This window comes from Canis lupus, chromosome 1 (genome assembly GCF_011100685.1).
Source record: "Canis lupus familiaris isolate Mischka breed German Shepherd chromosome 1, alternate assembly UU_Cfam_GSD_1.0, whole genome shotgun sequence".
NCBI classification, from domain to species: domain Eukaryota; kingdom Metazoa; phylum Chordata; class Mammalia; order Carnivora; family Canidae; genus Canis; species Canis lupus.
In genome coordinates, this window is record NC_049222.1 from 49,488,513 (window position 1) to 49,510,682 (window position 22,170).

Sequence of the window (22,170 nt, forward strand, 5' to 3'; positions counted from 1 at the left end):
AGTTTTTTTGGAAAACTTGCATTATAATTATCTCTGTGGTCTACTCTTAATCTTTACTATACAAATACTTCCACCTACATAACAAAATTTTTTCACAAGTTCACAAGTTACTACTTTTTTTTTTTTTGGTACTTTTTAAATGCCTTTGTAAGGTAAAACCACTTTATTTTTCAACAAAAGGTTACAGGTAGTACTTAGATTCTTTCTACCTTTTCTTCTGAAGTTGTTTTCTAGTCTCATTTTCCCCCTCTTCTCTTTCCCTAACTTAATTCAGTTTAGTTACTATTGTACACACAGTTACAAAATAACATGGTTTCTAAAAGTAATTCATAATTCTTTTTTTTTTTTAAGATTATTTATTTATTCATGAGAGATACAGAGGCAGAGAGAGAAGCAGGCTTCATGCTGGGAGCCTGATGTGGGACTTGATCCTGGGACTCCAGGATCACACCCTGGGCTGAAGGCAGATGCTTAACCACTGAGCCACCCAGGCATCCCACAATTTATAATTCAAAAGGGAAAGCAGGGTATGAGCTTATTAACCAGTGAATATTTAAATCAACAATTTAGATGATAAAGGATTATGGAAATTTGTCTTAAGTTTTGAAGTCAAATTGTTCATGAAATACGGAATTGTACTGTGTTTTAATCATCAAAATTAACTGTGTGCTTTTTGTTAGACTTCTAATACATATATATTTTTTGGTACAATGATTTTTCCCTCTTCTATAATAGTATGCTATGTTACTGGTTTGAAACATTTTTCTTATGGAGGAAACTGATAAAGCATTAATTTTATATTAATGCAGAAGAGGTACCTCACCTTTACAATCTTTATTTGGTATAGAGAAACACTTAATATTTCTTAATTCATAAAGCAGTTTCAGCTAGCTAGAGTATTGTTTAATTTTTTTAACAATTTTTTTAAACTTCTTATTCTGAAATAATTACTAATACACCAGAAGTTGCAAAGCAATGTCAGGGAGGTTTTGTGCACTCTTCATCCAGCTTTCTTCAGTGTTAATCTTGCATAACCATCAGAAATCTTGCATAACAGTATGAAAACCAGGAACTTGACATTCGTACAATACACAGAGCTTATACATGTATTGTGTGTGTAGTTGTGTAGTTTCATCACAATGTAACTTACTATAAGCACTACCACAAACAAAATAGTTAACTGAACCACTACCACAAGCTTCCATTTTGTCATTTTATAGCCCCATCCATCCCAAACCCTTGGCAACTGCAAATTGGTTCTCCATTTCAGTAATTATGCTATTTCACAAATGTACAAATGAAATCATGCAGTATATATAACTTTCTGAGATATTTTTTTCCCACCCAGTATAATTTCCTGGAGGCTTATCCAAGTTGATCCATAGGCTGTTTCTTTTTAATGGTGTGAATATAGTATTCCAGGGGAAGGGATGTGTCATAGTTTAATCATTCACCTGTTAAAGGACATTTGGGTGGTTTGCAGTTTGGGGGCTGATACAAATAAAGCTGTGAACATTCATAGACCGATTTCTGTTGGAAAGTAAAGTTTTATTTCTTTGAGATGTATGCTGGGTTGGTTGTGTGGCACATCCATTTTTAGTTTCAAAAGGAATTGCCAAACGATTCTCCAGAATAGCTGGACCGGCATTCTCACCAGCAAAATGTGAAAGTTTGGTTTCTCTACATCTTCCTCCAGCATTTGGTGTTACTACTATTTTTTAAGCCATTCTAATAAGTGTGTAGTGATAGTTTATTAGAGTTTTAATTTGTATTTCCTTAAGAATGATGCCTGTATTAAACAGTTTACCTTTTAAAAACAATAATACAAGTTTTTAAAAAACCAATAATATGTACTGAGCCATTTAATCTGAGCCTCTGGAGAGATTTTCTATGTTTCACCACAGAGCTCCTTTGGGAAGGATTTTATGTGTCTCCAGTAATAAGGGTGTTTCTAATAACAGAAAGGAGCAATTGGTGGATTAAAATGTTAAGATCCTATCTTTATGAAGAATATAAAAGTCATTGGCATTTAATATTTTAAAGCTTTAGGAAGAACAAGTCCGTTCATATTTTAATTTTCTTTATATAGGTTCGACTGAGTGAAACAGACTTCAAAGTTATGGCACGAGATGAGTTAATTCTAAGGTAAAATGTTCTTTTATCAAAAATATAAAATACTTTGTATAGAACATTGGGGTTCTAGGCTATAATTAATTATTTTCAAGTTAGATATATTTTATTTTTATTTTTATTTTTATTTATTTTTAAAGATTTTACTTATTCTTGAAAGACACACACACACACACACACACACAGAGGCAGAGACACAGGCAGAGGGAGAAGCAGGCACCATGCAGGGAGCCTGATACGGGACTCGATCCCGGGACTCCAGGATCACGCCCTGGGCTGAAGGCAGTCACTAAGCTGCTGAGCCACTCAGGGATCCCCTATTTTCATTATTATTTTTTAAAGATTTTATTTATTTATTCATGATAGTCACAGAGAGAGAGAGAGAGAGGGGCAGAGACACAGGCAGAGGGAGAAGCAGGCTCCATGCAGGGAGCCCGACGTGGGATTCGATCCCGGGTCTCCAGGATCGCGCCCTGGGCCAAAGGCAGGCGCCAAACCGCTGCGCACCCGGGGATCCCCAGATATATATATTTTTAGATTATTTATTTATTTATTCATGAGAGACACGGGGGTGGGCGGGGGGCAGAGACCCAGGTAGAGGGAGAAGTAGGCTCTGTTCAGGGAGCCTGATGCAGGACTCGATCCTGGGTCTCCAGGATCACGCTCTTGGCCAAAGGCGGTGCTAAACTGCTGAGCCACCTGGGCTACCCAATTGTTTTGTTTTTAACGTTAATGTATCCTGAAGTCATTTAATGTACTGTTTGTACATACTTTCTATAGTCTGTTTCTTTCTCTTTTCCTTCCTTCCTTCCTTCCTTCCTTCCTTCCTTCCTTCCTTCCTTCCTTCCTTCCTTCTTTCTTTCTCTCTCTCCTTTCTTTTTTTCTTTCTTTTTTTATTCATTCATTCATTCATTCATTCATTCATTCATTTTATTTATTTTTGAGAGACACAGAGAGAGATAGGCAGAGGGAGAAGAAGCAGGCTTCATGCAGGGAGCCCGATGTGGGACTCGATCCCAGGACTGCGGGATCATGCCCTGAGCTGAAGGCAGATGCTCAACTGCTGAGCCACCCAGGCATCCCTGGTCTGTTTCTTCATTATGTAAACATTGAGGAAAGCATAACACTTTAGAGAACTGTAGTACTAGCTTGGATAACTTCTAGATTGCTAGGTAATGTTTTTCTTGCAGAGGGAAGATCTCAGAATTTTAACTTGTAGCATTTGTACTTCATTTGTAGAACCTGCTACAGGAAAGACCCTCTTCTCAGAAAGCTTTCAATTTAACATATATAGACTTTTTTTGAGGTCATTATTTAATCCTTTTCTGTTTAACATGTGAGAAAGTTAATAGTCCTAAAGGATGATGTGTTTAGTTTCGGAAGAAATTATTATTATTTTTAGATTTTTAAAATTTATTTATTCATGAGAGACACAGAGAGCTAGAGACATAGAGGTAGAAGCAGGCTCCCAGCAGGGAGCCTAACGTGGGACTCGATCCCAGGACCCTGGGATCACGCTCTGAGCCAGAGGCAGATGCTCAACTGCTGAGCCACCCAGGGGTCCCTGGAAGAAATTATTTACTGATAAGCAAAGTTACTCTTTTCTCATTAGCTATGACCTTGGTCAGTTCCTATAACTTTATATTCATTTTCCCATCTGCAAGTTAAAGGAGTTGAATTATTTTCAAAGGTTATTCCAAGTTCTGAATTTTTGTGGTTGTCTTATAAATGTTTTTGAAGAGCCGATCGTCAAGAATAGCATTAAGGGTATTTATTTTTTTAATATAAAATGAAATCAACACGTTTTGTGCTGTGTAACTTAAATGTGTTCTGTATTTTATTACTTTGGGTGATGAATTTTTTTATATGATAACTTAGGTACAAAGAAAGTATTTTTCAAAAAAAAATATTTTTCAGGGCAACCTTTGCCAAATCATTGAACTTTTTTTCTATAGAAATATCAAGGGACTTTTACTTGAATAACTAAGTAAATTTAACAGGCTGGAAGCAGGGGAGCAAAAAGTGTTTTATGAGATAGGCATGCACAGATGACCTGTTCCATTGTTAACTAGAGTCTGATAATTTCTCACCTTCCTTAGCTACTCATCTTGTGGACAAACTTTTTATCTTCTTCATGCAAAGGACAGTTTTTTCGTTGCGTACATCTATTTTCCTGAACATGAAATTTAAATCCTTAGTAGTCTAAAGCACTCTTGTTCTCTCCTGCTGAAGTACACCCTTGCTTGTGATAATACTGCCACTCAACTGTTGATATTCTCTTAGTACCTCTGGTTAGTATGTGTAGTCTTTTTCTTGATTTATTCATAGGGAGAAAAATCAGTAATATAATCTTAATAGAAATTCATGTCAGGGATCCCTGGGTGGCGCAGCGGTTTGGCGTCTGCCTTTGGCCCAGGGCGCGATCCTGGAGACCCGGGATCGAATCCCACATCGGGCTCCTGGTGCGTGGAGCCTGCTTCTTTCTCCCTCTGCTTGTGTCTCTGCCTCTCTCTCTCTCTCTGTGACTATCATAAAGAAAGAAAGAGAGAGAGAGAGAGAGAAAGAAAGAAAGAAAGAAAGAAGAAAGAAAGAAGGAAAGAAAGAAAAGAAAGAGAAAGAAAGAAAGAAGAAAGAAAGAAAGAAATTCATGTCAGCAATTTCTTATGTTGTTACTTTTAAGGTTTATATTGTTGAGGTCGGTTTAACCTCTATGGAATTATCATGTCTGACTTTTAAGTTAGTTTTTCCTCATTAATTCTCTTGGTGATTTTAAATTAAGTGCTACTTAATTTAACCATGCTGTGTGTTCTGTCATCTTGATAAAGGATGTTTCTGGTTAAACCTTTATATTTTTCTGTTCCTCTAATTTTTAAGACTTATTTGTTTTTTAGAGTGCATGCAAGCAAGAGCAAGCATTAGTAGGGAGAGAGGCAAAGGGAGAGAGAGAATCCCAAGTAGACTCCCTGCTGAGCAGAGCCTGGCACAGGGCTCGATCCCAGGACCCATGAGGTTCTGACCTGAGCTGAATCAAGAATCAGATGCGTAACTGAGCCATCCAGGCCCCCTCTAAAATTGATTGTTCTTATATAGGCTGCATAAAAGGCCTTTATTCATCCCCAAACACTGAGTGGTGAAACTCCTGTTTGTGTCCTAGGTTGTAGACACCATAAAAATAAGCACCCTTTGACTGAACAGGAGTGTTTTTGGAAAATATGGATTTGTTTAGTATGGAATTTTTTTTGTTCATTATGCAGTAATATTAATATATCTCCTAGCAAACCTGTCAAAGTTTTTGAGGTTTTATAGAAAGATTTTCTAAAATCAAAGGTCTGATTGACCTTTAACACAGGTTTGTACTGTGTGGGTCCACTTATGTGCAGATTTTGTACAGTATAGTACTTTAAATGTTTTTTTTTTTGTTGTTTTCTTAATATTTCCTTTTTCTAGCTATTTCAAGAATATAGCGCATAATACATATACAAAACAGCGTTAACTAAGTGTTTATACTATCGGTAAGGCTTCCATCCAGTCAACAGTAGGCTATTGGTAATTGAGCTTTTTGGGGAGTCAAAAGTTACACATGGATTTTTGACTCTGCAGGGTTTGTCACCCCTAAATCCCTACCCTGCATTGGTCAAAGATCAACTAAATTTTGATAAGCTGTAACTGAAGAGCAGCTTAAAAACAAAGCTCTTTGGTAATCAGGATAGCAGACAGGGTAGGTTACTTTTTGTTAGTTGCTTAAACATAAGACTCAGGACCTGTTTTCAACAATAATTGCCAAGCTAGCATAGCCTATATTTTGAAGGTAGAGGAATATAACAAGGAAGAAAAGTTCCCTCATACTCCGATAGTCTGTCATTTATGCAGATTGTTTCTGCCAAGTAGGGATGTTTTAAAGAATAGTCCTGGAAAATAGTATATTCTCTTTTCCTTTTTTTTTACAGGCAAAAATAAATACTACTTTGAACTGCTGCTTTGGTTGTATGTTATTTTCCGAAAAGAGCTAAGATAAGGAACCTTCAGTTCCTTATAATTAGGCACATTTCTTACGTGAACAGCATTTCTTAGGTGAACAGCACATTTCTTAGGTGAACCTATATGACTGAAAGTAGTAAGTTTTTTATTTAGTTTAAGGCAAATGAACTGACTCAAAGGAGCATACTTGGTGTATTCTCAGCAGAGAACTTTTTTCTGTATTTTCTTTTACCTAGTTAATGTAAATTGAGAAGGAATAATGAAGTGACTAATTTTATTATTGGTTAAAAATTACGTAGTGAAATTCTTGGCATTACTTAAATTTATAAATTTATGGGTGTGATTTTCTAGTATATTTAATAAAAGGAATATCAACATGACAACTAATACATGGACTTACTTTTGTACTAGGTGGAAACAATATGAAGCATATGTCCAAGCTTTGGAGGGCAAGTACACAGATCTTAATTGTAAGTTTGAGTTTTAGCTTCCTGAAGATTATGTGAATATCTCCTTTTAGATTTTTGTAATAGACACAAGATAATTGGTTTTTCTAAGCAATTGTAATTTTTAAGTTTTTATTTAAGTAATCTCTACATCTGATGTGGGGCTCAAATTCATGACCCCGAGATCAAGAGTTGCACACTGTCTTCCAGCTGAGCCATCCAGGTGCCCCTAAGCCATTGTAATTTTCATTCAAGCATTTTGTTAAGGAACTTTCTCAAGCACTCACTGTATTGCTGCTACGAAATAGATGAATGAACCATGATCCTTCTTCTTGAGGAATTCCTACCCAGTCACTTGGAGAAGACCCGACATATAATAGCATGGCCGTTTTAGTAGAATTACATATAAGTGTCTGAGAGTAGGGAAATTCACAATTACTTGAAACTTTCCTTGATGTGTCCCTGATTCCTTCCACAGAAGAATTGGAAGTGAAGCATGAATTACTAGTCTTAGAAAGGAGGTACATAAGAAGTAGCACCTAATAAACTTGTAAGAGCTTGAAGTGTAACAGTAGGATATAGTACAGATTTACAGGGTTTTCAAAACCTGAAAAATAATACCAACAAAGTGTATTAATTTTAAGACCATTTTAGTTTTGTCGCTTTTCATTGTTAGGAATAACATACTACTATTTGTTAGTATACAAAGCAATTTTGTTTTCCAGGTCCAGAAAGCTTGATACCCTGAAATTTCAATTACTATATGACTGTATAATAATTCTTAGGTATTAATATTGTGAAAGCTTCTTTTTTTTTTTTTTTTTTTTTTTTTTAAGATTTCATTTATTTTAGAGAGATAGCACATGCATGCACTGCATGTGCGGGAGTTAGGGGGAGGCACAGAAGGAGATGGAGAGAATCTCAAGTAGATACTGAGCAGAGCACCATGAGGGTCTCAGTCTCATGACCCTGAGATCATGACTTGAGCCGAAACCAAGAGTCAGATATGCTCAACTGACTTAGCCACCCAGTGCCCCAATATTGTGAAAGCTTTAAGTGATAATTGTGCAGTTATTGGCATGTTTACATTGGATAGGTTAAAAATTGTATAGTCAGGACTTCGTGGATATGCTATAAGATGCAGATAATGAAGTTGCCCATGTTCTGTTGGAGGTAAATTGGACAATAATAACAATTCCATGTAGTATTAGGTAGTATTAGTACACCACTACCTTCTAAAAAGTGCACTCATGATCAAGAACAAATTTCTTTGTTAGTAAAGTAGTTAGGATAGAAACTAAAGACTTGGTGAATTTTTTTGCCCTTGTTTTTATTATCCTTAAAGGCAGTCAGAACTTTATTTTGAGTAGGTCCACTTGATCTTGCAATTATGTTTCATAATATTTCGAAAAATTTTTTTTTAATCATCAGCTAATGATGTAACTGGGTTAAGAGAGTCTGAAGAAAAACTAAAGCAACAACAACAAGAGTCTGCTCGCAGAGAAAACATCCTTGTAATGCGACTAGCAACCAAGGAGCAAGAGATGCAAGAGTGTACTGTAAGTATTTCAAATGTTTTGAGTCTTTTTGAGGAATTGGTTTTTAGTCTACACTATTAGGTCTATTAATATTTAGCTAATTTTATAAACTTAATTATAAATGAACATTTTGTTAGGGAGACAGGCTTTGAGCTATAAATACACTAAAATTTTGGTAGATCACCCCATTGTTGAATTTAAATTATTATTATTATTTTTTTTTTGGTCAAGACTTTGTTAAAAGTTTTGAGTCATTCTCTGGAATTTCCATGATATGAGAATCAGTATGTTGATCCCATTATTTTTTTTGATACCTGAGGGCATGAGGAGCATTTGCTTCTAACTAATAAGCAAACTCTGTCCTCTGCTCTCCTTACCTCTCTGTGTATAAAACTTCTTTGTTAGTATCAGCAATCTCTTCCATATCTGCTTTTAATGTTACAGCTTTCATTTGTAGTATTTGCCATGTCTGAAATCCAGTGGCATGTTTGATCATTTACCTCTAGTTGAATTTAGATTCAGTTACATGCTGTCTTCAATAGTCATAGCCATTCCATCTTAGTGTTTTGTATATATGTTATGTGAAGTAGAGGTAGTTCGGTTTGTGTTGTTCTAATTTGGAAAAATCTGAACTTAAACATTTTTTTTTAAAATATAAAGTAATCTCTATATCCAACATGGGGTTCAAATTCACAATCCCAATGTGTGTGTGTGTGTGTGTGTGTGTGTGTATATATATATTTTTTTTTTTTTAAGATTTTATTTATCCATTTATGAGAGGCACACACAGAGAGAGGCAGAGACACAGGCAGAGGGAGAAGCAGGCTCCATGCAGAGAGCCCGATGTGGGACTTGATCCTGGGACTCCAGGATCATGCCCTGGGCCAAAGGCGGACGCCAAACTGCTGAGCCACCCAGGAATCCCTATATATTTTTTTTCTTAAAGATTTTATTTATTTGTTCATGAGACACAGAGAGAGGTCAGAGACACAGGCAGAGGGAGAAACAGGCTCCATGCAGGGAGCCCGACATGGTACTCGATCCCGGGGCTCCAGGATCACGCCCTGGGCCAAAGGCAGGCGCTAAACCGCTGAGCCACCCAGGGATCCCTAACAACCCTGATATTGAATTGCTTGCTCTTCTCATTGAGCCAGCCAGATGCCCTGAAAATCTGAAATCTTCTTGAATTCTTTTGTGTAATCTCCATTGATTTGATAACATTGTTTATTAAATCTAATGTAGAAGGCAATATTCTGGTCATTGGAGACTCTTCTATCGGGTGCAGTCCTATTCCTAATTGTTTTCTCACCAAAACATTTTTAAGGCTCAATCACAGTACTGTTATTTCTTAAAATTTCTTTTCTTAATAATCCCACACCTTCTCTTTCTGTAATTTCAACTCTTGACCACCCCAGCCTTTGGTTATTTTATTTGGACACATGGTTCCAAGAAGTCTTTCCAGTAGTTTGAATATAATTTTCTTTTAATTATAACACCCACCCCATCCCTTCAGAAAATTTTTCTCCTTAGATTTTCATATTTAATGGAGTGGGCACTATGTCTCTAAAGTACCCATTCTCAAAACTCTTTAATTCTTTTTTCCTTTTTCTGATATTAAGGATTCTAGATTGTACCTAGTTTTAGGTTTGTACTTAAATGGCACTCTGTAAGATGTTTGTCACATGCAAAGGATGACTCTTATCTTCAAAGTGCTGTTAGTAGAGTGTGAATGGACGGTGCCAACAGTAATATCTTACTATACCATTATGTCTTGAATTTTTTCTTCGTGCGTCCTACCATTGCCATTGCTATCCTATTTCATGTACTTTTTTTTTTTTTTTTAAACAGTGCTTAGAAGCCATGCGGTAGGTGGCAGTGCCATAACCGTATGTCTGTCATCAGGACTTGAGGGCCTCTTCCATCCTTGATGAGGGGAGCGCTCCTTTCATATAACACATAATTGTACTTTTTACACTTACCTGGACAATATATATATACTGTTGACTCATTTCTATTTTATATATACACTGGTAGTTTTGATCCATATCATGCCTGATCAGAGACTTTGGTGTGATGCTTTATCACCCTTTTGTCTTTGTGTCCCAGGTTTCAAAGGCTGTTTCAACTAAAACCTAGCCACTTCCAGTCATATTTTTTTTTCAAAGATTTTATTTATTTGATAGAGAAAGAGCATACACAGAGGGAGAAAGAGAAGCAGACTTCTCTGCTGACCAAGGAGCCTGACCCTGGGCTCCATCCCAGGACCCTAGGATCATGACCTGAACCGAAGGCAGATGCTTAACCAACTGAGCCACCCAGGCACCCCTCCAGTCTTTTTCTTTTTCTTTTTTTTTTTTTTCTTTTTTTGCAGCTTTCCCCTGCATAGGTCAGCTGAACAACTCATTTTCAGTTACAGAGTAAGGTTTTGCAGAAAGTGCAGCAAGAGCAACAATACAAAGAAAGTGCAAGATTATATGTGCAGATGAGAGCAGTTTACTTTGTAAACCTAAATAGTAACTATGTCGCTGTTGGAAAGGCATGTTTTCTTTAGGGATCACAGGATGTGGTATATACTATATGACATGCTTTATCCTTGTTCAGTTATTCTAGCAACTGGTCTTATATTGAATAAACAGTTATACTTTTTTGTTTAAAATGAATTACTTTAAAAAATCTCCTTAAACTAAATAAATTACTTCTGTTTGCTCGGTGAAATAGTAAATGTATTGTCAATCCAGATATTTACATTTTTTACTAAATTTATGATACAAATGAGCAGTTGGTTGTTAACTTTAGTCCTATTTAAGCTGTAGTGTGCAGCAGGATTTTGAATCAAATCTACTTTGGGTGTGAAGAAAGTAATGCATTTAATTCTAATAAACTGTATTTCATATTTTAGAAATGTATTTTTAGTGTGCTAGTAAATAGTACAACTGAAGTCGAAATTGAAGGTTTCATATGTAAGTAGAGGGGTTCTGGTGTGGTGGAAAAAGCCCTAGACTGGGAGTCAGGAGGCTTATTAAGAGCTAGATTCTAGTGTCAGTTTTGGCAGTGAGCCAACTGTATCTTTGGATAGTTAGCTTATTTAATTTCAAAAATAAGGAGTTTGGATGTGGTCAGTCACCTTCTACCTATACAATTTTGTCATTCAAATCTACTCAAGGTAGAAATATATTTTTTGGCTTAAGGTGCTATTTATGAAGCTGTAATGCCAACTCATGTAAATATAAGCACTATATATTTTTAAATTTGGAAATACAGATAAGTAATTTAAGTTATAATCTTGTACTTGGTTTATTTTTAGTAGACTTATATAGAGAATAATTTCCATAGATACAAATTGGAAAGTGTGAACCACTGTACTTTTTTTTTTTAAGATTTATTTATTTGAAAAAAAAGATTTATTTATTTGAGAGAGCGTGAGTACACAGTGGGGTGGGGCAGAGGAAGAGAGAAACTTCCCGTGGGCTCATTTTATGACCCTGAGATCATTCTTAGCCGAAACCAAGAGTCAGATGCTTAACCAACTGCGCCACCCAGGTTCCCCTCACTATACTCTTATGTAATATTTGACACATGGCTTTTTTCTAGTGGGTGTCAAAATTCTTAGTAAATATAGCACTGATTTTTTTTTTTTTTTTAAGTATCATTTTGGTTGCAAAGTAGGATGTAGCCTTTTTAAGGATTCCAGATATGGAAATGCAATCAAAGCTTTAATTCCTACATGGATTACCTTAAATAGTTGTTTATAATTTGTACTTTTTCTAGAGGATGTTAAGGTCAAAGGGGGAAGGACAAGTTGATAAATTCTATGAACAAAAGGGACTTTATCCCATATTCCTATGACTGTTTTCTTCGATTTGGTAGTAATTGTTTGTTTTGCTTTGTACAGACTCAAATCCAGTACCTCAAGCAAGTCCAGCAGCCTAGCGTTGCCCAACTGAGATCAACAATGGTAGACCCAGCGATCAACTTGTTTTTCCTAAAAATGAAAGGTGAACTGGAACAGACTAAAGACAAACTGGAACAAGCCCAAAATGAACTGAGTGCCTGGAAGTTTACGCCTGATAGGTAAACAAATCATACTCCCCAGTCAAGACTTCCCTGACAGTCCCACTACGAGAAAGCTGTGGTGGGACAGCCAAGTACTCGTTTCCACACCAAGACTCAGACTTTTTGAGCCAAAAAAAGCCACATTCTTATACTATCCAGCTTGTAATGGTTAATGTAAAACTTACCAGATGAACCTTGTGTTTCAGCTTTTTTTTCTTCCCCCTCCCCTTGCTTCAGAGGCCTGATGGCGTCGGACTATTCCGAAGAAGTGGCCACCTCCGAAAAATTCCCCTTCTAGAACATGTAGACACTTGAGAAATGTTTCTGTTTGAAGAAAATAGAGGGAGAAACAGAAGTCTTAAGTCTGTGGCACACTGTGTCTTCAGACAGTTTGGAGGAATGAAAACCTAGAGATTTAAAATCATGAATTGAACATGTAAAATTCCAGTAAAATGTAAAAATGGAATATGCATCGCTCTTAACCTTGAGCATAGTGACTTAGAGACACTGTATCTCAGGTTTGCCAATAAGACTGTGGACTTCGTGATTGTTGTTGAACTTCTGGGTCAAAACTCAAATGAGGTGAATTTTGCCTTTAAAGAGTTTATTTGCTAAGAACCAATTTAATAGTCACGAGAGAATCAAATAATAGATGTCAGTACAAGTAGTTCATATATTTAACCATTTAGTTTGGGGCTCTATATTACTTGATTGAGCCTTAAATCAATGTGGTTTTAATCAATGGTTTGTTCTTTGAATGGTTGCTAATGCTGTAGATAATCTTACTGAGGACTGTACAAACAAACATAAAGGTGTGGTATCAAACTTCAGGTTGAAACTGTTTGAAGCATTATAAACATTCATTTCACTACTAGATTGTATAAGGATATTGGCTGTGATGAGACTCACTGCGTTAATTTTTTCAGTAGTGAAATTAAATCCCCATTCCATTCAACAGGCACATGTTGAAAGAGCATTGTCGTTGGTGTTAATGGGGGAATGTGTTTCCTTCATTGTATTTGGGCCTTTTGTATTGCACTCTTGATATTAAATTAAATGTGCCTTGAAATAGTTGTTTTTTTTTTTTAAGTTCAAGGAATATTATGATGATTTTGTTGTACTTTTAACATTTTGATTTTGGGGGGCTGTGGAGAGCAGATTGATTTTGGAAAAATTGTTGCTGTGCTCTTCAAAGTGAAGGAAAAGGCTCTGTGTCTCATTTTTAAAGACCTACGTTTTTCCAGCTGGTATCATAAAAGACAAGGAGGTTTGACACTTGTTACTTTTTGACACCTTGTCCCAGGATATTGCAGTAGAAATTAATGTGGGACAGCTTCACAGGGTGCCTGCCAGAAGATTGGGGAAATAATGTATTGAACTGTGGGCTGGCCTAAGTGAGACATTCTGTGAATTGGAAAAAAAAAAAAAGTATAGTGATCATTTCTAGCAAATTCATTTGATCATTTAGATAAATGAGGCATTATTTTCTTCATGCTTCCATCCAATCCTGGAGGTGAATTTTTTTCGTCAGATCATTCTATAAGTCACCAATGCGAATTTTCACTTGGTGATAATGGAGTCTAAGATGAGTGGAAGATATATGTTCCAGATTGTCCCAACGTTTAAGTGCAGTTTTAACAAGGGTGACTTAAGTTCTCTTAACCATTCAAATCAATTGTAAGTATCTTATGTTTGTGCTTTAGGGAACTGATTGTGGGGCAGAGGGTGGGTTGAAGAAGTGGTTTGTGTGACTTTACAGCAAGAGATCCGCTTCTAAAATTCTCACTATTTGTGGGGTTGGAGGGTAAGTAACCAAATCTGTTTGAAATTAGCTTATTGTGCCACATTAAGGCATTTGTATATATTTCATGCCATTTAAGATCACAGTAGAAATGGCCTCCGTATTTTTAGTAGGTCGAGAAATAATTCATAAAATGTATTATTAACATGTACGCAAATTTATTAGCCAGCATCTTTCTTTGCTGCTTAGTTTAAGAGTCACTGTGAGGTCTGTGGGTTTTTTCTTCCTTCTGTTAAAAAAGTTTTTTAATAAGATAATACATATTCCTGTATAACATTGGAACAACACAAAGAAAGGTGGAGACAAAAAGTGAGAGTCACTCCTGGATGTGACCCTGCCCTTCTCCATCCCTCTTCCCCATTCTGTTATCCAAGAGCAGTAACCACTGTTAAATTTCTTGGGTATCATCAAGATAATTTCTATGCATATACAATCATTATATATATGTATATTACACATATATATATATATCAATTTTAAACAAATGTGAATGTACATAACATAGATGATTGCAGCTTGGCATCTGTTCTCTCTCATACACACACACACTTACCCTTTGCACATTTTTTTCATTTTTAAAGTACATTTAGATTATTTCATTTTTTATTGGTTACGTAATATTTTCATTGTATAAATAAATCATTAATTTATTTTAATCACCTGTAAATGGATTTTTGTTCTGTAAATAATAGGCTATGAATGGTACTATAAATACATCATTAACCTGAAACAGTGCTCGATCAGTACTGTGTTTGGAATAATTCAAATAGAATGGGTTGTGGGCCCCTTTCCATTTTCCTATTCTAATTTTGAAAGAGAAAGATTGTCTGAATTATCTTCTCTGCTTAGTTAAAATATTCCACACATGTAACAGTGCATATATTTTAGAATATTTAAGAAAGATCTATTTTAGTTATTTTGACAGTTAATGTTTTGCATTTAATCTTTGAGGTAATTGTGTGTACACCTCTCAGATATCCTGGCCCCCTTCCTCTCGTGATCATGAAGCAATGTATAGCATGTGTTCTTTTTTATAAATCTTTCTCTCAAAATGTTTTCTTTCATATTTTCTTTGGAATTATTTGATTTTAGGAATGGGCTGGGGGGAATTGTAATTAAAATTATTCCAAAGACAGTTACTTGTAATTGAACTCTTAATCATTTTGGGGGATGCAATGAACACATAAATTTTACATGATATGGTAAAATGACAAAATGTTTAAAGAACAGGTTTAAGACTTGTTTCAATAATCACTAATTTTAGAAGTGATAGGATTATCTTAGAGCAGGCTTTTATAAAAACGTATGACTACAAATGAAACATTTTTTGTATTGATACTTCATATGAAATTAAGTTAGGTCACAAATTAATGTATTGGTTTTACAGTATTTTTTTCTAACCTCTACTAAATTCACTTAGGAGGATTTTCAGGTTAGTTGGAAAACACTGATGCTGTAGACTTTGAAAGAAAACAGAATTGTGGGAGCATGGGCAATAAAGCGGGAGGAGTGCCACTCCCTGACAGTGGTACCTATCTCTTAACTTCTCATTGGATTTCTAAACTCCCATTCATTGGAGGCCAGAAGCTGAGGGTGCTAATGGAAAATGACAGGTGGGAAAGGGGTATCTGGAGCTATGGTAGCAATAAACAAGAACACCAGCTAATAAAGTTGCCATATAGAGAATAAAACCCTTAAGTGTTTTTACCTGAGACTGCTTTGAGCAGCAGTAACCCAGGTCTTACTTTGTGCCACAGATAAATTTAAATTACAAACTTGTTTGAGTTACATTAGGGTAGAATATGTACTATGGGTAAAACAAAAAACAAAAACAACAGCACTGAGTCAAGGAATGAGAATCATTTATAAAATGCTCTCCTTTTAAGACTGAAGGCTTACAATAGGTTCAGATGCATTCTGAAGTAATACATCAGGCAAGTGAAAGCCCCAATAAATGGAGGAAAGAACAGAAAGTGTCAGCAAAAAATTTTTTTGACTGGTTAGATCTTTCTGAATGTTAACACCATCATGAGGATATCAGACTGTCCCTGGTGGAGTGTGCAACTCGATCTTGGGGTCGTGAGTTCAAGGACCACTTTGGATATAGAACCTACTTAAATACACTTTAAAAAAATACCAGGCTGTCCCTATTCAAGTATCAGGTAACCTCACAATTATGTGCTTAAATCAGATCCCTTTAAAAGTGATCATTTCTCTTATTACTTATTGAGGCTAAAGAAGTTGTTTTATTGAGAACTGTTGTTAAGACTGATTACATTTTTGCACTTGCTGTGTATGTGTGTGTACACACTTTAGAAGATTGCACTAATACTTGGTAACTAATTTGTGGAAAGTTTGGTGCTCCCAATATCTGCTCCCGTGCAGATACTTAAATATTTGCATTATTTGTAATAACCCAAATCTCACTTTTCTAAAGATAATCTTTTGTAACATGAATAAAATCTTAACCACGTATTGATATTAAATTTTTAAAAACTTGTTACCATTACGACAGCTTAAAGCTTAAAAAAGTTAAATTAGAGCTTAGTGGATAGAAATAGTCTAAAGGCTCTTTTTTAAAAGGCTCTTTAGGGATGCCTGGCTGGCTCAGTCAGTAGAGCATGCCACTCTTGATCTTAGTTAGGGTTATGAGTTCAAACCCCATGTTGAATGTATAGATTGCTTAAAAAAAAAATCTATTAAAAGTTTCTAAAAACAATTACTGAGTATATGCCTCACTGCAATAAACATCCTTCTGAGAACTGCCTATGAATAGGCACTCTTATAAAATGCTGCTTTAGCAAAAATAAATATATTCTATGTTATCACATTTACCTTTTTAAGAACTTTTCTGTTCCATGAAACTGAGTACCTTAGTGTTTTATTAATACTGGTATATATGAGGCTTGCCTTAATTAACTGGCTTGTTTCCATTTCAAATAATAATTAGGGGTGAAAATAGAGATCAGAATCCTTATTAGTGTAATAGAAAATGTGGCCATTTGGGTACTTTTTGTTTAGGGTTTATTTTTGCTGCTGTATTGGCAAAATACTGAAATGCAGAAGATGGACGTGTTCCAGGACAGAAGATGGTAATTATAGGGGAGGCATCTGCCGTGACAGTTATATTCTGTACGTGTTACATCTATTGCTGTAATAATTGCAAGCAAACAAGGTTATAGACACTTGTCTTCATTTTGTGATGGATGGCTCTTTCCTTTGCAGCCAAACAGGCAAAAAGTTAATGGCGAAGTGTCGAATGCTTATCCAGGAGAATCAAGAGCTTGGAAGGCAGCTGTCCCAGGGACGTATTGCACAACTTGAAGCAGAGTTGGCTTTACAGAAGAAATATAGTGAGGAGCTTAAAAGCAGTCAGGATGGTAAGGGGTTTTTTGAAAAGTTTGATTAACTTTGCACTGGCTTTTAAAAAGTTGCCAGGCATGAATATTACAGATTAGATTCTGTATGTACTAATTTGTGCTGATGATTCTATAAAATTATTAATGGAACATTTCTAGTTGAGTCAGCAAAGCCATTTTAGTGCCCCCCCTCCCCCCCCCCCCCCGCGACTTTCTTGTTTATTGTGCAAATTTCATAAGTTTTTGGATTTTTGGGGGAGGTGCAATTTGGTGAAAGAAGGCACTGCATACATATACACATTTATATTCAATATTTAAAAGGGATTATCTCCATTTAATCACTTTCCAAGTGTAAATCTTGGCAGTATTTGGCTATTTCTTGTGGTCTAGAAATCAGAATTGATTGTACCTGTTAAGGTCCTATTGAGTGAATAAGATGTGATATTTATTTATTTATTATTTAAGATTTTATTTATTTATTCATGGAAGACACAGAGAGAGAAGCAGAGACACAGGCAGAGAGAGAAGCAGGCTCCATGCAGGGAACCCGACGTGGGCCTTGATCCCGGGTCTCCAGGATCACATCCTGGGCTGAAGGCAGCTCTAAACCGCTGAGCCACCAGGGCTGCCTCAAGATGTGATATTTAAATTTGTTCAAGATAAACTGAATTTAATTGTCAGCTGCTTCCTCCGCCCACCCCACCCGCCTTTTCTTGGGCAAGTGTAACTGAATTTGAGGAAGATGATTAGTAACTAAAATACCTGAACTCTGGAAATTAAATTGAAAATGAATATATTTGACAATTGTAAAGATCGGTTAGAATACCTTTTAAAGTACCTTTTCAAAGTGATAGTTGTTAGCTCTTACTATATGTAAACATAGTGACTAGGAGATTTTTGTATAGTAATGAAGGACTTTCCTTTCCCAAGCTTTTTTAGGAGTAAGTGGATATGTGAATTTTATCAATTTTCAAGAGTTATTTTTTCTGATTTTTGCTTTTGTTCTAGCATAGGCCTCTTCGGAGCATTAGAGGACCCACTGCTCCCTAGGGCTAAACTTGCTGTGGAGCTGAGATAGACAGTAGCTAGGGGGGTAAGGAGGAAGGGGACTGGCCATGTGGGCCCACAGGTAAACAGATGTGGAGTTGGATTTGGGATATAATCAGTTGTATAATATGGCTAGATTTGAATCAGTTTTAACTTGTTTGCTTTATAAAACTATTTTAAGCATGTCTCCCCCCCCCCCCCAAAAAAAAAGAGAACCAAACTCATTCTTAAATGGCTATTTTTAAATTTGAAGGAAAATTTTAAGATATATATATATTTTTTTAGAATTGTGTTCACGTAAACATTTATTGACTATCTGACTTTGTGATAGGCATTAATAAAGTCTGTTATAAATCTTTTAAAAATAAATGTTATAAGAATATTAAAGTAGGTTTGACTCTCCTTTGCACAGAACTGAATGACTTCATCATTCAACTTGACGAAGAAGTAGAGGGTATGCAGAGCACCATTCTAGTTCTTCAGCAACAACTGAAAGAGACGCGCCAGCAGTTGGCTCAGTACCAACAGCAGCAGTCTCAAGCTCCAGCCCCAAGTACCAGCAGGACTACATCTTCTGAGCCTGTAGGACAGGCGGAGGCCACAGGTAAAGACTGCAGTCGGCTGGCCAACGGACCAAGTAATGGCAGTTCCTCCCGGCAGAGGACGTCTGGGTCTGGATTTCACAGGGAGGGGGACACAGCCGAAGATGACTTTCCTTCTTCTCCAGGGAATGGTAATAAGGCCTCCAACAGCTCAGAGGAGAGAACTGGCAGAGGAGGTAGTAGTTACGTAAATCAACTCAGTGCGGGGTATGAAAGTGTAGACTCTCCCACGGGCAGTGAAAACTCTCTCACACACCACTCAAATGACACAGACTCCAATCATGACCCTCAAGAGGAGAAAACAGTGAGTGGGAAAGGTAACCGAACTGCGGGTTCCCGCCACGTTCAGAATGGCTTGGACTCAAATGTAAATGTACAGGGTTCAGTTTTGTAATATTTTTTCCAGCAAATTTTTATACAGTGTCATTTAATTTGGGAGAGGATACTGTCCAGAAAATTAACGCATACTTTTGTCACAATTTGCCTTTTTTTGTGGGTGTGGTTTTTTTCTTTCCCTTTTTCTCCCCCCTCTCTTTCTTTGCTTCAATACCTCTGCCACTTTGGAAATTGTAACAGTTAATTACCTTGAATGTTGCTAACAGGACATTTTGTGTAGGGTCAAGTTATTTTTATATGAGTTAATGTGAAGTTGTAAATGGAAATCTTTCCTTAAAGTATAACACAATGATGTCTGTATAAATCTGTGTCTATCCTAGAACCTGTGCTGTGTAAGGGCATTCTTACTCATGCTGTTATTATACTTATGCACCATTCAGACTTGTTAGAGTAGATGTGGGTTTATGACTGCCAAGTTTGCCCAGTACAGTAGTTTTATCACTAAAAGTTGGACTTGCTGATGGAGTCCTATAGTAGTTTCAGTGTTAGATACAGTTTTTTCCACCATACATCCGTGCATTTTCTCTTTAGGTGACTGAATGTTTAAGAAATTTGTGTGCATAGTTACTCAGTTTTTATGAACTGTTGTATCCTGTTAATGCATATTGCTCTGTGACTCCAGTATATCTTACCTGTACTGACCAAACCTAAATAAAGATTTTTATTGTAACCGCTTGCATTAGTTTTTTTTATTTGTATCTCTGTGTTTAGCATGTCATTTATTTTTATTGAATTGATGAATTTTTACTCATCATCCTTCAGCATACCACAGTGGTGAAGCTTAAGTTCATGCATCAATCTTGATTGTGCACTTAGTTTTTTAGAAATGTATGCTTTGGGGTGTCAGGTCAGCTCGGTTGGTGGAGCGTGCAACTGTTGATCACAGAGTTGTGTGTTACAGCCCCACACTGGATGTAGAGATTAAAAAAATCTCTAAAAACTGTTTTGCAAGATCAACATGGAATTTAGGACTATAAATTTTTTTTTCTGATTTGTAAAAAATCATAAAATATTCAAATATTCAGAAAAGAAGAAAATATGTAAGTATTTGTCAGGTTTTAGTTGAAAAGTACAGTTTGTTTTTGTGAAATGATTTCACGTAATAGGGATATCTGTATAGTCAGTGATGTTCATTTTAAAACATCGGCTACATTCAGGTCACAATCTCAGGGTGGGTGAGATCAAGCCCTACGTCGGGTTCCGTGCTCAGTGCACAGTCTGCTTAGAGTTTGTCTCTCCCTCCGGTCCTCTACCCCCCTTCCACCCCCCATTTTCGCTTGCTCTCTCTAAAATAAATCTTTAAAATAAATAATAAACATTGGCCACTGCTATTGATTTATATTAATAACATGCCTGCTGATGTTACATGGTTAAGGCTTAATGGGGTGTTAGAGTGAAGGGGAGTATGTTTTTAAGATTCAAAAGCTTGCTTTGTTGTCTTATTTTAAACATTAAGTATCAGTGTATGGTATGGAATGGTTTTAGAATTCGTAGCTTTTCATATGTGTGGTTGGGATGAAATGTTATTTCTGCTGAAAGCAAAATATTTTTTGGTTTTAGGTATTCCATCATAATCAAGGAACCTCAGAAGTGGAATTAACGACACTTGAAACAGGTACACTTATTTGAAAATAGCTCCTGGCATACAGGTGTTATATCTTGTCTTCATTGCTTTGTTTAGTCTCTTGTAGTCTCAAGTAAATAGATCCTACACAATTTTAAATACATTTACTTAGTATAATTTACATTTTGTTGTATATTACAATACTAAATATTCTGTTTATGAAGTACTTTTGACACTAGTTTTTCTTATGTCCTTTTTTAACTTGGCCCCATTTTAACAAAAATGGAATTTCTCTTTTGATCTGTAATCTTTGGTGTACAATAGGAAATTAACTTTTCAACTAGTGATAGAATTTCATGACTAAATTTAATATAGACCTGTGGTACATCATTACCGATTTTCAAGTTTCTGGTGGATCTGTGTTAGTTGATGAGTAACTAGGGCAGAGAGAACTTTGGTTTGTGCAAAGTCTATATTCTTCCTTTTTGGAACTGGAAACTTTTTGTTGGTACGTCTAAGATAAGAGAGGTTGTAAGTCATAATCCAGGATGAGCAAGTGGCTTCTGGAGCTAATGGATCTGAATTCTGGCTTTACTGCTTACCTGTTTCATGGCTTGGGCAAACTGCTTTCTCCCTCTGTGGCTCCATTTTCCCCTGTAAAAAGTGTGTTCCCTTTAAGTGGAACAAGTAGGAGTGCTGAAGATTTTTTTTTTAATATTTTATTTATTCATGAGAGAGAGAGAGAGAGAGACATAGGTAGAGGGAGAAGCAGGCTCCACACAGGGAGCCCGATGTGGGACCGGACCCAGGGACTCCGGGATCATGCCCTGGGCCAAAGGCAGGCGCTAAACTGCTGAGCCACCCAGATGTCCCAGTGCTGAAGATTCTTTATAGATGACTCCTGAGAACAGAATCCTGCCATTTGGCAGAAACTTGAGTACTGCCAAAAAAGGTTAATTGTAAGGGCAGTCAACTTGAATAAAACCCCAAAAGTAAGATAATTGTGATGTCTCTCCTTTAGCATCATTCCAGGGAGATTTGTACTATGAGGATAGTAGGAAATGCCTTAATATTTTTGATGTCTGTTGAGTACTTAACTGACCGATGTGTTTGTTAATTCATGAGAGACACAGAGAGACAGAGGCAGGGGCGGAAGCAAGCTCCCTGTGGGGAGCCCGATGCGGGACTGGATCCCGGGACCCCGGGATCACAACCTGAGCCAAAGGCAGATGCTCAGCCCTTGAGCCACCCAGGCG

The 22,170-nt window shown here is 36.5% G+C and overlaps 1 protein-coding gene and 1 pseudogene across 7 annotated transcripts in view; one reads left to right on the forward strand and one right to left on the reverse strand.

Annotated features, from left to right (window-relative positions):
* WTAP (WT1 associated protein) overlaps window positions 1–20,020 on the forward strand; it is a 28,190-nt gene extending 8,170 nt beyond the window's left edge. For 5 of the 7 annotated variants that reach the window (XM_038526476.1, XM_038526472.1, XM_038526475.1 and 2 more), the window contains exons 3-8: window positions 2,090–2,145; window positions 6,520–6,578; window positions 7,986–8,113; window positions 11,985–12,163; window positions 17,172–17,326; window positions 18,765–20,020. In XM_038526476.1, the coding sequence (XP_038382404.1) occupies window positions 2,090–2,145; window positions 6,520–6,578; window positions 7,986–8,113; window positions 11,985–12,163; window positions 17,172–17,326; window positions 18,765–19,348 (1,161 nt within the window). In that variant the 3' untranslated portion in view covers window positions 19,349–20,020. Of the gene's footprint in view, window positions 1–2,089; window positions 2,146–6,519; window positions 6,579–7,985; window positions 8,114–11,984; window positions 13,597–17,171; window positions 17,327–18,764 lie in introns of those variants that run through there. The other 2 variants (XM_038526477.1, XM_038526478.1) reach the window with 2 other exon arrangements.
* Window positions 9,932–10,048, reverse strand: LOC119876029 (annotated as a pseudogene).
* Window positions 20,021–22,170: the final 2,150 nt, after the last annotated feature.